Source organism: Oncorhynchus gorbuscha, linkage group LG10, assembly GCF_021184085.1.
Source record: "Oncorhynchus gorbuscha isolate QuinsamMale2020 ecotype Even-year linkage group LG10, OgorEven_v1.0, whole genome shotgun sequence".
In the NCBI taxonomy this organism is placed as follows: Eukaryota; Metazoa; Chordata; class Actinopteri; order Salmoniformes; family Salmonidae; genus Oncorhynchus; species Oncorhynchus gorbuscha.
Genome location: NC_060182.1, coordinates 26,237,308 through 26,251,591, shown reverse-complemented (window position 1 = coordinate 26,251,591; position 14,284 = coordinate 26,237,308). Strand labels below are relative to the sequence as shown.

The window sequence follows — 14,284 nt, the reverse complement described above, 5'->3', positions numbered from 1 at the left end:
TGTTGTTAACAAAAGGCTAAGCTTGAGAGCAAATAGATTAATTTCATTTCATTTGCGATTTTCATGAATTGTTAAACATTGCGTTATGGTAATGAGCTTGAGGCTGTAGTCACGATACCGGATCCGGGATGGCTCGACGCAAGAAGTTAAGCGCTGTTCCTCCTTTTCACACTGCTTGGTCCTGGTTTGGTGGGTTATTCTGTCACATTCATCATAACGAGGAGACCAAGGCGCAGCGTGAGATGAATACATTCTTCTTTATTAAACAAAGAACACTAAACAAACTAACAAAACGACCATGACGCTATAACCAACTAGTGCTGACATGCAACTTCACATAGTCAATAACCCACAAAACCAAAATGAAAAATTGCAACCTAAATAGGATCCCCAATCAGAGACAACGATAAACAGTTGTCTCTGATTAGGAACCAATTCAGGCCACCATAGACCTACATATACCTAGACATACCAAAACCCCATGAAATGCAAAAAAAAAACCCTAGACAAGACAAAAACACACAATACTACCCTCGTCACACCCTGACCTAACCAAAATAATAAAGAAAACAAAGATAACTAAGGTCAGGGCGTGACAAACCAGAATAGAAAGAGGAGTGGGAGATCCTGGTGCACAAGTACATTAGAGTGTCTAGTTTGAGAAACAGATGTTACTCAGAAACAATGTCACAGCTAGTGATTCAGTGTGATTTTATGCATGAATATTGCACATTTAAACATACTGTTTTGTGTACTCTCCTAACTACTGCATTGTCTTGTTTGTTTTGCCTCCAGGTTAGAAGATAATCAAAATAACAATAATTGACGAAGTTAACTGCAACAGTAATGCCATCCAACAAGTATTCTTCAGCCATCATGGTTGAGAGTGGCAAGATGACGGCAACAGTAAGTCATGTGGGTCTCCATTTTTATTTTAAAGAGTGGCTGCAGAGCTGACTTTTCTGGACCTTTCTTCCCAACTGCTAAAGGTCCTGAAGCTTGTGCTACTCGTAGAGAACAGGCTACTCTGGTGAATGGTGCTTGTTTAATAGTTACATCAAAGCTGAATCAATGTCTGCAAAATCACATAATGATAGCATTGTACATAACAGAACCGAATATAATAGCAAAGTATAATGTTACTGTAAGACAAAGAAACACCTCATTTCTAATGAGATTTTAGGATGATTGTTCTCTCCTGCGTCCACAACTCAACAGCATGCCACTAGGTCCAATTTTTGCCAGATAGCACGCCTACTGGTTCACCCACTAACACTCTCACACAAAACTGGACCATGATACTCTGTGACTGAAAGTTTTGGTTGGATCCGTTTTGCCCTCAGATCCCCCTTTTCCATTCAGTAGGACAATATTTCTGCCCCGTTAGTTACATTAGAAAAAAGTTACTTCCAGGCAGCCCCAGTAGCATCCTTTGCCAGTTGGGTTTTGGCCTTCACTCCTGGATTATACCATTAGTACCATGCGTATGTTTAAAAATGTTGTTATAAGGACTATCTAGATAAATCTGCATATCATTGTAATAAATGTAATACATGACCGTCTGTGGTAGTGTAGTGTTGGCTGTTGCTCTATCCCAGAGTGAGAGAGTTCTTAACTATGATTCAGTGTGATTTATGGCTCAGAGCCCACACTAGTCTTTACGGCATCAGGGAACTCTCTCTCTCTCCCCATTTCTCATCCTGTTGCTTCCGGTCCTGCACTATTGCTACAGTACAATAAACCACACAGCCACCGGAACTCCCCAATCCCCTACCTCAATCACCTAATCCCCTACCTCAATCACCTCACTCCCTACCTCAATCACCTAACCCCCTACCTCAATCACCTCACCCCCTACCTCAATCACCTAACCCCTTACCTCAATCACCTCACCCCCTACCTCAATCACCTCACCCCCTACCTCAATCACCTCACCCCCTACCTCAATCACCTAACCCCCTACCTCAATCACCTACCTCAACTTTTGGTGGAAGTCGCGGCAGTACCCTCCCCCCTGACGCGCGGCTCCTGCAGCGCGCGGACACCAGCCTCGAGGACGACCCGGAGGGCGAGGCGCAGGGCGATCCAGATGGAGGCGGTGGAAATCACTCAGCAGTGGTGGATCCAAGATGTCCACCGGTACCCAGCACCTCTCCTCCGGACCGTACCCCTCCCAATCCACGAGGTACTGCAGGCCCCTCACTTGGCGTCTAGAGTCCAGGATGGAACGTACTGTGTATGCCGGGGGCCCCTCGATGTCCAGAGGGGGCGGAGGGTTGTGAATAGCCAACCAGGGAACCCCAGCACCAGGGAACCCCAGCACCACTGGAAACGCAGGAGAATCAATGAGGAAGAGACTAATCATGTCCAGTGGAACCGTGGCCTCCCTGACCAGCCCTGACCCTAACGGTTGACTATCTAGAGAGTGCACGGGGAAAGGTTGGCCTAACTGCACCAACGGAATCCCTAACCTATGAGCGAACACCAACGGAATCCCTAACCTATGAGCGAACACCAACGGAATCCCTAACCTATGAGCGAACACCAACGGAATCCCTAACCTATGAGCGAACACCAACGGAATTCCTAACCTAGGAGTGAACACCAACGGAATCCCTAACCTATGAGCGAACCCTTGGTCCATAAAACTCCCAGCTGCACCTGAAACGACTAGCGCCCAATGCTGGGAAGAGGGGGAAAACTCAGGAAAATAGATTAGTACAAACATATGACCAAGCTCTGGGTGAGTCTGGTGCTGACTCACCTTGGGTGTCCGAGCAGTGCTCTGCCTGCCCTCTCGACTCCCAGACAAGCTCCTCAAGCACCGATTGGCAGTGTGGCCTCTCCAACCACAATTGGTGCAGGAGGAGATTCCTCCTCCGGTTACCCTAGATGCAGCACCCCCTAACTCCATGGGTGTTGGAGCGGGAGTGCTGGGGGGAAGAACAAACAGGACCCGCTCTGGACGCCTGCGAAAACTAAGTAACAGGTGAAAACAATCAGGACAAAACTAACAGAAAAGCAAAAAGAATCAGTGGCAGCTAGTAGACCAGTGACGACGACCACCAAGCGCCGCCAGAACAGGGAGAGGAGCCACCTTCGGTGGAAGTCGTGACAATCTTGGCCTTTTTTAATTTGTTTAGAGAAAAACAAGAAATGGAGATATATATAGTGACTCATCTGAACCTCGTAAGAAAATGGAGATATTACTTTTAGGCCATATTGCCCAGCCCTACAGCCATATATGCATTATTTAATCAATTATGCAATCAATTTGACTTCGTTTTTACAAAACAACATAGTGGTAATAATTTATTTGAATGGTAAATCTCTGTTGATAAACTGGGTAAATGAAGATTTAGCCTAGGTCTATTCACAATACAGGTGAATTCATATGATTCAATAGGAGTGTGCATGCATTCAGTTATTGAGGGGCAGCAGGTAGCCTAGTGGTTAGCGCGTTGGGTCAGGAACCGAAAGGTTGCTAGATTGAATCCCCGAGCTGACAAGGTAAAAATGTGTCATTCTGCCCCTGAACAAGGCAGTTAACCCACTGTTTCTAGGCTGTCATAGTTAAATAAATGTTAAATTAAAATTAAAATTAAAAAAATAATTGAGCTTGTTTAACCTCTTGCGTCCACCCGACACGCAGGCGTCCCATCTAGACATCCGGAAATGCAAATGCGCTACCCTAAATGCTAATAGCACTCGTTAAAACTCAAACGTTTATTAAAACACACCTGCAGGGTACTGAATTAAAGCTACAGTCGTTGTGAATCCAGCCAACAAGTCGGATTTTTTAAATGCTTTTCGGCGAAAGCATGAGAAGCTATTATCTGATAGCATACAACACCCCAAAAGACCCGCAGGGGACGTAAACAAAATAATTAGCATAGTCGGCGCTACACAAAACGCAGAAATAAAATATAAAACATTCATTACCTTTGACGATCTTCTTTGTTGGCACTCCTAGATGTCCCATAAACATCACTATTGGGTCTTTTTTTCGATTAAATCGGTCCATATATAGCCTAGATATCGATCTATGAAGACTGTGTGAGCAAGAAAAAACACAGTTTTATAACGCAACGTCATTTTTTTAAATTAAAAAAGTTGACGATAAACTTTCACAAAACACTTCGAAATACTTTTGTAATGCAACTTTAGGTATTAGTAAACGTTAATAATCTATCAAATTGATCACGGGGCGATGTATATTCAATAGCTTCACGTCTTCAAATCAAGTTCAGAAATTTCTACTCCAAAACATCCGGTCGGAGACCAGAAGAAATGGGCTGTCTCTTCTTCGTTTGACCAAGAAACAAAGCCTAGGCAATTGACAAGACTGGTGGCATCGTGTGGAAGCTGTAGGAATTGCAATCTCGGCTCCAGGTAATGTGGTTTCCATTCAACAATACATTAAAGTGGCGCATTGATATATTTTCCAATTTTCAGTGATCAGATTTTCCTGCACTTTTCGATGAAACACACGTTCTGTTATAGTCACAGCCGTGATTTAACCAGTTTTAGTAACGTCTGAGTGTTTTCTATCCACACATACTAATCATATGCATATACCATATTCCTGGCATGAGTAGCAGGGCGCTGAAATGTTGCGCGATTTTTAACAGAATGTTCAAAAAGGTAGGGGGTAAGATCAACAGGTTAAACTGATTTCATGAGGCTACAGATGACAAACAGTACCTCCAATTTAAGAGTTATTTTATTGGCAACTGCTAGGAGAACACATTATTTTATTGTATAACATTTGCATAGAAGAAGCGATCTCTTCTTTTATAAAAGTGTATGCTGTCTCTTAGAAAGTTATGACATCATTCACATGGCTGTGGAATCTGACATTGTGGCCATGGAATCTAGTGGAAACCAGACGGGAGACGAGGGAGAAGTGAATTACTTTTTGTTGGCAAGGGAGAAAAAGTCAATTAGTAACGTTTTTGGTGACAATCAGCTTTGAAATCAGCATATTTTGCGTTATGTTAGCATATTATCACAAACAAAGTACTAGAGTAGTGAATTAATCTGTAAACTAGGAAGGAAATTTAGCCTTCAATTAAAGCTGAAAGATACCGGCATTGTCTTGCATTGTAAAAGTGTTCTAGCCTGTAAGGACATTGTTTTGCGAACAGTGTCAACATTAATGAATGTTAATGAACAGTGTCAACATTTCTACATATGGTGTTGCGTTATTGAGGGGCGGCAGGGTAGCCTAGTGGTTAGAGCGTTGGACTAGTAACCGAAATGTTGCAAGTTCAAACCCCCGAGCTGACAAGGTACAAATCTGTTGTCTGCCTCTGAACAGGCAGTTAACCCGCTGTTCCTAGGCCGTCATTGAAAAGAAGAATTTGTTTTTAACTGCCTTGCCTAGTTAAATAAAGGTCAAACATTAAATTGTGTTAATTTCTGTGCAGCATGAGTGGGGAGGTAACAATGCAGCCCAGACAGCTCTAACAATGAATGAGGAAGTAGAGCAGCTACTTTGCTTCACTCCGCTGATAGACAGACTCTCAATGCCGAGAAACACTTTTGACAGAAGTACTGAACGTATTTTTATTTCATTAGAAAAGTACAGTAGTTTCGGTATACCTTGGAACACTAGTGTACAGTGATACCCTGGGAAATGCCTTATGGGTTTCTACATGCTTTTACAATAGTTTTTTTTTAAATCATTCCTGGGTCTTCCTGGCAAACTGGTTCTCAACTATGTGAATCTGTGATCCCAGATAAGAATAAAATTGTTCTATAGAAAGCAGTTAAAGCACAGACATGGTATTCACAGGTATATAGTTTATGTAGTTCCCCTTTAGGGTTTTCTGTCACGCTGTTATCTTGGTGTCTTTGTGCCAAGCCAGGGATGAGAGTAACTGACATCAGCTAAGCACATTTACATGGCTAGCCAGTGCCTCATGTTGTAAATGTGTCTGGAAGGTGTGTGTGCTATACTGTAGGTCAGGTATGGGTCCATTGAAAGGGAGTATCTCTCTCCAACTGAGTCCATTCCTTCCTAACCTCTCCTTTGTTTCCCGTATCTGTGTCCAACCCAGAAAGCAGATCAAGGGCTGAGGTGTCAGGGAGGCAGAGATACTGAAAGGGCTCCTAGCCACCTGGTCTGAGCCCCAGCTTTTAGTTTCCACTCATACTTTGTTCTCCTTTTACAAAAGCAGGGGCTGTGGCAGAGCCTTGTCTGGGCCCCTTCAGCTTGGGCTGGGGGGGTGAAGATGTACTTTGTCAGGGAATATTTATTTTGAGGACGTTTGAGTGGGCATAAACAGACGGATGGACAGACAGATAGATCAACCAAAGGTCTTGCTCTTTTAATCTGTCAACACACTTTTAATCAATCCACACGTGCATTGTCTTATGTCAGACACGGTTTTCATAGCCGTCTGCCCTGAGATGTTGCCTGAGCCTCTCCTAGCCAGATGTGGGGCTGAGAGGGAAGGAGGGGTGAAAGAGTGCAGACAGGAGGGTAGGGAGGGGCAATGGGGGTAGCAGACGAAGTGTTGACAGGTGTAGAGGGGTTTCCTGGTCTGGAAAAAGGTGTCTCTCTCAGGTCTAATCTCACTAATGAGAGAAACTCTGGCACTGACCTGCTGACCTAGCTGTCTCTCTCTCTCACTCTCTCGCTCTCTCTCTCTCACCCTCACTCTGTCTCCTCTCTTTCTGTCTGTCTGTCTGTCTGTCTGTCTGTCTGTCTGTCTGTCTGTCTGTCTGTCTGTCTGTCTGTCTGTCTGTCTGTCTGTCTGTCTGTCTGTCTGTCTGTCTCTCTCTCTCTCTCTCTCTCTCTCTCTCTCTCTCTCACCCTCACCCTCACGCTGTCTCCTCTCTTTCTGTCTCTGTCTGTCTCTCTCTCTCTCTCTCGCGCGCGCGCTCTCTCTCTCTCTCTCTCATTCTCATTCTCATTCTCACCCTCACTATGTCTCTCTCTTTCCCCCTCTCTAGTTCTCTCTTTCTCTCTCTCTCTTTGCCCCTGTGGCCTTAATAATCCCTTTATCCACGGTGCATTGAGTGCTTTGGGGTCTATAACTGTACTGTGTCGTGCTCTACTATGTTATACTGTGCTGTGCGGCCCAGGTTGGCTTAGGTGTGATTTGAGCTGACACGGTTGCAGGTGCGTGAGAAAGAATCTCACTGCCTGAGTGCTGCCTGTGAGGGGGGGGGGGGGGGCTGCTTATTTCTTTTAAATGGCATTTGTATCGCAGTGCTGGTTTCCTAGAGTGAGAGAGTGCACAGTGTGTGGTATGTCATTGAACTATGCTCAGCGCTACTGTGCAGCTGTGCTAGCCTGGGTTGGCTTGTGTCTTCCCCTGTGCCTGCTGGTTGGCTGTGTTAGCTTTGGCAAGTGACTGTGCCACTGGAGGATAGCTATGGCGGTAAGGGAACCGTGACTCAGACTGGCATTCCAGAGGAAGATTCCTGATATCCCACAACCGCATGCATTGTTCCCAAGGCCAAGGGCTTACGCTTCCTCAGGAGGAAGCCTGCCAATGGGGTGAAGGCCCTTAACTCTCTCACCCCCAACTCCCTGGCTGTCTCCCCCTCAGGGAGTTCTACCTCTCTCACCCTCTTCCGGCCTCAGCCCGGTGTTCAACATAAAGATGTTGGATAGATGCTTTAACTCTGTATCTCTCTATGTTGTTATATTTTTTTTGTGGTCTTGTTTTATTTTGGTGTGTGTGTGTGTGTTCCTATAGCTACCTCTGCATCTATTACACAGCTGGAACTAACAAATAACATTCTCCTTTACCTTTAATCAAGTCAGCAGATCCCATCACTCTCACTGTTAACCCCCCCCCCACACACACACACATATATGCATACTGTAAATTTTAAATTAAATAGCAAGTCTCAAATAGCCACCTGCCCCTTTTAATAGCTGGGCAACGGCACACATTTCAGCAAATAAACCACTGTTTCAAATAAACAGTGGGTTAATTGTTTACGAGGTTTAATGTTTTATTTGTATCGTTCAATAATTCAGTAATGCCTGGAAAAATGATTGCAATCAGCTTATTTTTTGGCTCCTAACAGCTGAGCACTGCTACTGGTATGCACAAAAACAGTCAACAACTTCAGGAGTACAGAGCCCTAGAAATCGGTAGAAGTAAGCACTGTCAAAGAGGAGAATAATTATTCTCAATTAATTGTTATGTATATTTTTTTTAAATATAGGCATACTAAGACAAAGCAAACGTGACACTGTGTAAATGATAACACATTAGTGCAGGAAATGAATAAATTGATAAAATTGCTGAAAGTGAATGCTGAAATTAAACATGAACTAGAAAATGAGCAAAGGTTGTGTGCACTAAGGAAATAAGTTAGAGGCCTGGCTCAAATAGAAGCCTGTCTCTAATAAGTGCCTATTGTGTTCAGTGATTTAAGCAAATAAACACCTGGGCTATTAATTAAAGTTTTACTGTAAATAGCCCACCCAACTACCTCATATTGTTCTTTTTGCACCCCAGTATCTCTACTTGCACATTCATCCTCTGCACATCTATCACTCCAGTGTTTAATTGCTCATTTGTAATTATTTCGCCACTATGGCCTATTTATTGCCTTACCTCCCTAATCCTACTCAATTTGCACACACTGTATATAGACTTTTCTATTGTGTTATTGACTGTACGTTCGTTTATCCCATGTGTAACTCTTGTGTTGTTGTTTTTGTCGCACTGCTTTGCTCTATTTTGGCCAGGTCGCGGTTGTAAATGAGAACTTGTTCTCAACTGGCCTACCTGGTTAAATAAAGGCAAAATAAATACATAGAAATTAGTATCTCCTCAGTTTAGTCCCTTGAGCTCAGAAAAGTCAAGGAGGCTTATAGGCCGACCACACCGCTCGCGTCGCGTGCGCCAACGAGGACTAAAATAGAAGTCATTCCTATTTCTGACGCAGATCGCGCTGCAAGTCCTGCCTCTCCCATCTCCTCATTGGTTTATAGAAGCAGGTACCCACGTGCCATCTCCTCATTGGTTATACTCACGTGGGTGATTGAAAGATGAAATGTTTTGCCGGTCGTTGTGGTAATACTATGAAAGTTCTAAGTTCAACGATGAAAAGGCCTGGAAGGAGGAGAGATGACTAGAAACGATTCGGTTGACCGTTTTATGTGAGGATTAATTGTCGGAGTAGAGGACCTTGTGCATTTCAGGTAAAATAACAACTCAATGTTTATATCCCAGGACAAATTAGCTAGCAACAGCGAGCTAGCTAAATAGGACAAATTAGCTAGCAAGTGCAAGCTAACTAGCTAAATTGCCATAAATGTTTAATGCTTTTCGACCTGTCCCCAAATTAATGTAATTGAGTCAGAGTCTGTTTTGAATTTGAACCTGCGTATCGTGATCTCGTTTTTATGCATGATGGCGCACACGCACAACCGGTTTGGGTTCCGTTTTAGGGTAAAAAAACAAGGCTGCAGTTGATGCTGCTGAAACTCCACATCTTTAGCTGGCATTTGGCAAAGCACTGGAGTCTTGCAGTCCTGTTTAAATCAAATCAATCTTTATTTGCCACATGCGCTGAATACAACAAGTGTAGACTTTACTGTGAAATGCTGACTCACAAGCCCTTTACCAACAGTGCAGTTCAGGAAGAAGAAAATATTTACCAAGTAGGCTAAAATAAAAAGTAATAATAAAAAGTAACACTAAGAATAACAATAATGAGGCTATTTACAGGGAGCACCGGTACCGAGTCAGTGTGCAGGGGTACAGGCTAGTTGAGGTAATCTGTACATGTAGTTGGGGGCGAAGTGACTGCATAGGCAACAAACAAAAAGCGAGTAGCAGCAGTGTACAAGGGGATGGTCAATGTAAATTGTCCGGTGGCGATTTTTATGAATTGTTCAGCAGTCTAATGGCTTGGGGTAGAAGCTGTTGGGGAGCCTTTTGGTCCTAGACTTGGTGCTCCGGTACAGCTTGCCGTGCAGTAGCAGAGAAAACAGTCTATAACTTGGGTGACTGGAGTCTCTGACAATTTTATGGGCTTTCCTCTGACACCGCCTATTATATATGTCTTGGATGGCTGGAAGCTTGGCCCCAGTGATGTACTGGGCTGTTTGCACTACCCTCTGGGGCACCTTACGATCAAATGCTGAGCAGTTGCCATACCAGGTTGTAATGGCTTCGCTTGAATAGAGATAGAGAGAGACATAGAAAAAGACAGGGAAAGGAAAAAACAAACATGTATCCATACACTCCTCCACCCCTGGCCCCACTCACTCCTTCTGGCATATAGAGTCACTGAGTCTTGCAGCTAGCTAACCTTTTTATTCATATGCTAGCGTACCTGTAGACTTCCAGTCATTGCGCTAACGCTACAGTAGTTAGAATTAGCTTGCTGAACTACCTCTAAAAATGGTATCCACTAGTTCTGGGTAAGTAGAACAACTTAATTGACAGAATTTCACAATATCCCTTTAAATTGAGTGAGAGAGAAAAGATAAAAATTGAGAGAGGTTGTTAAGAGCTGAACTGAATATAACAGTTTGCCAGTGGAAGGGAGGACAGTAGCATGTGACCCAAATGTTGTTTGTGACTACTATGATTTCCAATTGTAGTCAATTTAATTGCAGGAATTACATCAATTATTTAAAGTAATTATTTAACCAATTTAGTAACAGAAAGAGTTTTAATCACTTAATAATTCATAAACTAAATTAAAATCAGGAAAATCACTACACATAATTGGTAGGACTACCTTGTTACTTACAGTGCCTTGCAAAAGTATTCATCCCTTGGTGTTTTTCCTATTTTATTGCATTACAACCTGTAATTTAAATATATTCTTATTTGGATTTCACGTAATGGACATACACAAAATAGTCCAAATTGATGAAGTGATATTTAAAAAATAACTTGTTTAAAAAAACAGAAAAGTGGTACGTACATCCCCTTTGCTATGAAGACCCTAAATAACATCCGGTGCAACCAATTACCTTCAGACGTCACATAATTAGTTAAATAAAGTCCACCTGTGTGCAATCTAAGTGTCACATGATCTGTCACATGGTCTCAGTATATTTACACCTGTTCTGAAAGGCCCCAGAATCTGCAACACCACTAAGCAAGGGGCACCACCAAGCAAGCAGCACCATGAAGACCAAGGAGCTCTCCAAACAGGTCAGGGACAAAGTTGTGGAGGACAGATCAGGGTTGGGTTATAAAAAAAAAACTGAAACTTTGAACATCCTACGGAGCACCATTAAATCCATTATTAAAAATGGAAAGAATATGCCACCACAACAAACCTGCCAAGAGAATGCTGCCCACCAAAGCAATGAGGGCATTATTCAGAGAGGCAACAAAGAGACCAAAGATAACCCTGAAGGAGCTGCAAAGCTCCACAGCGGAGATTGGAGTATCTGTCCATAGGACCACTTTAAGCTGTGCTCTCCACAGAGCTGGGCTTTATGGAAGAGTGTCCAGAGAAAAAGCCATTGCTTAAAGAAGAAAATAAGCAAACACGTTTGGTGTTCGCCAAATGGCATGTGGAAGACTCCCCAAACATATGGAAGAAGTTATTCTGGTCAGATGAGACAAAAATTGAGCTTTTTGGACATCAAGGAAAACGCTATGTCTGGTACAAACCCAATACCTCATCACCCTGAGAAGGTCAGCCCTACAGTGAAGCATGGTGGTGACAGCATCATGCTGTGGGGATGTTTTTCATCAGCAGGGACTGGGAAACTGGTCGGTATTTAAGAAATGATGGATGGCGCTAATACAGGGAAATTCTTGAGGAAAAACGATTCAGTCTTCCAGAGATTTGAGACTGGGACGGAGGTTCATCTTCCAGCAGGAAATAACCCTAAGCATACTGCTAAAGCAACACTTGAGTGGTTTAAGGGGGAACATTTAAATGCCTTGCCTAGTCAAAACCAATCCAATTGAGAATCTGTGGTATGACTTAAAGATTGCTACACCCGCGGAACCCATCCAACTTGAAGAAGCTGGAGCAGTTTTGCCTTGAAGAATGGGCAAAAATCCCAGTGGCTAGATGTGCCAAGCTTATAAAGACATACCCCAAGAGACTTGCACATTTAATTACTGCAAAAGATAGCTCTACAAAGTGTTAACTTTGGGGGGGGTGAATAGTTATGTGCGCTCAAGTTCTGTTTTTTTGTTGTCTTATTTCTTGTTTGTTTCACAATAAAAAATATGTTGCATCTTCGAAGTGTTGTGTAAATCAAATGATACAAACCCCCCAAAAATCTATTTTAATTCCAGGTTGTAAGGCAACAAAATAGGAAAAATGCCAAGGGGGTGAATACTTTCACAAGCCACTGTATGTGAACCTTCATTATCCTCCATCATGAGGGAGAGAAATTAGAAATTATCATAAATGTATGTGGGTTTTTGCTAACAGAATGACAAGAGTTTAGGTCATTTTTCTTAAACTTACAGAAGTCAAATAACTTCTCCAAAACTAAATGTCAGTGTTGATATTAGTTGATAAGGGTCTTTAATGAAATATTACTGTGTTATGTATTTCAAATACCTTTTGAGACCTTTTCCGGTACATGTTTTCTAAGACCCCTTTTCCATATGAATCTTTACTCATTCCACATTTTTAAGATGGAACATTTTAGAAAAATGTATGCCTTAATTTCCCCAAAATATAGACTGAGCTTTGTTTTTACATCCAATTTGATATGCTCCTATCAATTTCACATGTTAATCCTCATGGGTCTTTTTATGAAGAAATGCCTTCCACAGAAGACTACAAAGCTACTAATCGGAATCAGAATTACCTTTATTTGCCAAGTATATTTACATACACCCGTAACTTGACTTAGTGAGAAGGTACTACCAGCAATAAAAAATATACTAACGGAATACAGACACAAGCCAACATAGACATCATACAGAATATACAATATCAGAACAATAAACAAACTCTGGAGTATAGGCTCATTGCAGTGGGAACATATCATTTACAGAGGGGGATTTACAGTTCCTTCAGAAAGTATGCATACCCATTGATAGAGATGAAATGGTAGGAACATTTCATATCGCGATTATAGTGACCAAAATTATTACGGTTATCAGTATTATTGCGGTATTGTTAAAATGTGCTGGAAATGTTCAAAAAGTACTGATACACATACTGAAATCATTTCATCAAGTTTTATATTGAAAAAAAACAACCAACAAAAGTTTCCCTAGTGCAGGTTTAAATGAACACAACCTTAAGTAAGCAAATTAAATAAACAAACAACAATTAGCAGCACTATGTACTTTTTGTGTGCATAAAAATGTCAATAATAACATTAACATTAAAGATGGCACCATGTGATTATTTTCTTGCCTTTTTACCTGACTTACAGTTGAAGTCGGAAGTTTACATACATTTAGGTTGGAGTCATTAAAACTCATTTTTCAACCACTCCACAAATGTCTTGTTAACAAACTATAGTTTTGGCAAGTGGGTTAGGACATCTACTTTGTGCATGACACAAGTCATTTTTCCAACAATTGTTTACAGAGAGATTATTTCACCTATAATTCACTGTATCACAATTCCAGTGGGTCAGAAGTTTACATACACTAAGTTGACTGTGTCTTTAAACAGCTTGGAAAATTCCAGAAAATGATGTCATGGCTTTAGAAGCTTCTGATAGACTAATTAACATCATTTGAGTCAATTGGAGGTGTACCTGGGGATGTATTTCAAGGACTACCTTCAAACTCAGTGCCTCTTTGCTTGACATCATTGGAAAATCAGAAGACATCAGTCAGGGCCTCAAAAAAAAAACTGTAGACCTCCACAAGTGTGGTTCATCATTGGGAGCAATTTCCAAACGCCTGAAGGTACCACGTTCATCTGTACAAACAATAGTACACAAGTATAAACACCAAGGGACCAGGCAGCCGTCATACCGCTCAGGAAGGAGATGCATTCTGTCTCCTAGAGATGAACGTATTTTGGTGTGAAAAGTGCAAATCAATCCCAGAACAACAGCAAAGGACATTGTGAAGATGCTGTAGGAAACGGTACAAAAGTATCTATATCAACATAACCTGAAAGGCCGCTCAGGCAAGGAAAAGGCCACTGCTCCAAACCACCATAAAAAAAGCCAGACTACGGTTTGCAACTGCACATGGTGACAAAGATTGTACTTTTTGGAGAAATGTCCTCTGGTCTGATGAAACAAAAATAGAACTGTTTGGCCATAATGACCATCTTTATGTTTGGAGGAAAAGGGGGAGGCTTGCAAGCCGAAGAACACCATCCCAACCGTGAAGCACGGGGGTGG

The 14,284-nt window shown here is 42.1% G+C and overlaps 1 protein-coding gene across 9 annotated transcripts in view; it reads left to right on the top strand.

The window, feature by feature from the left end:
• Positions 1-14,284, top strand: part of LOC124045762 (DNA (cytosine-5)-methyltransferase 3B-like) — a 73,486-nt gene that overhangs the window by 4,707 nt on the left and 54,495 nt on the right. For 5 of the 9 annotated variants that reach the window (XM_046365350.1, XM_046365351.1, XM_046365346.1 and 2 more), the window contains exon 2: positions 796-915. The exons of 1 other annotated variant lie outside the window; for it this stretch is intronic. In XM_046365350.1, coding sequence (XP_046221306.1) covers positions 847-915 — 69 coding nt within the window. In that variant the 5' untranslated portion in view covers positions 796-846. The remainder of the gene's footprint in view (positions 1-795; positions 916-14,284) is intronic. 3 more of the 9 variants (XM_046365352.1, XM_046365353.1, XM_046365354.1) reach the window with 1 other exon arrangement.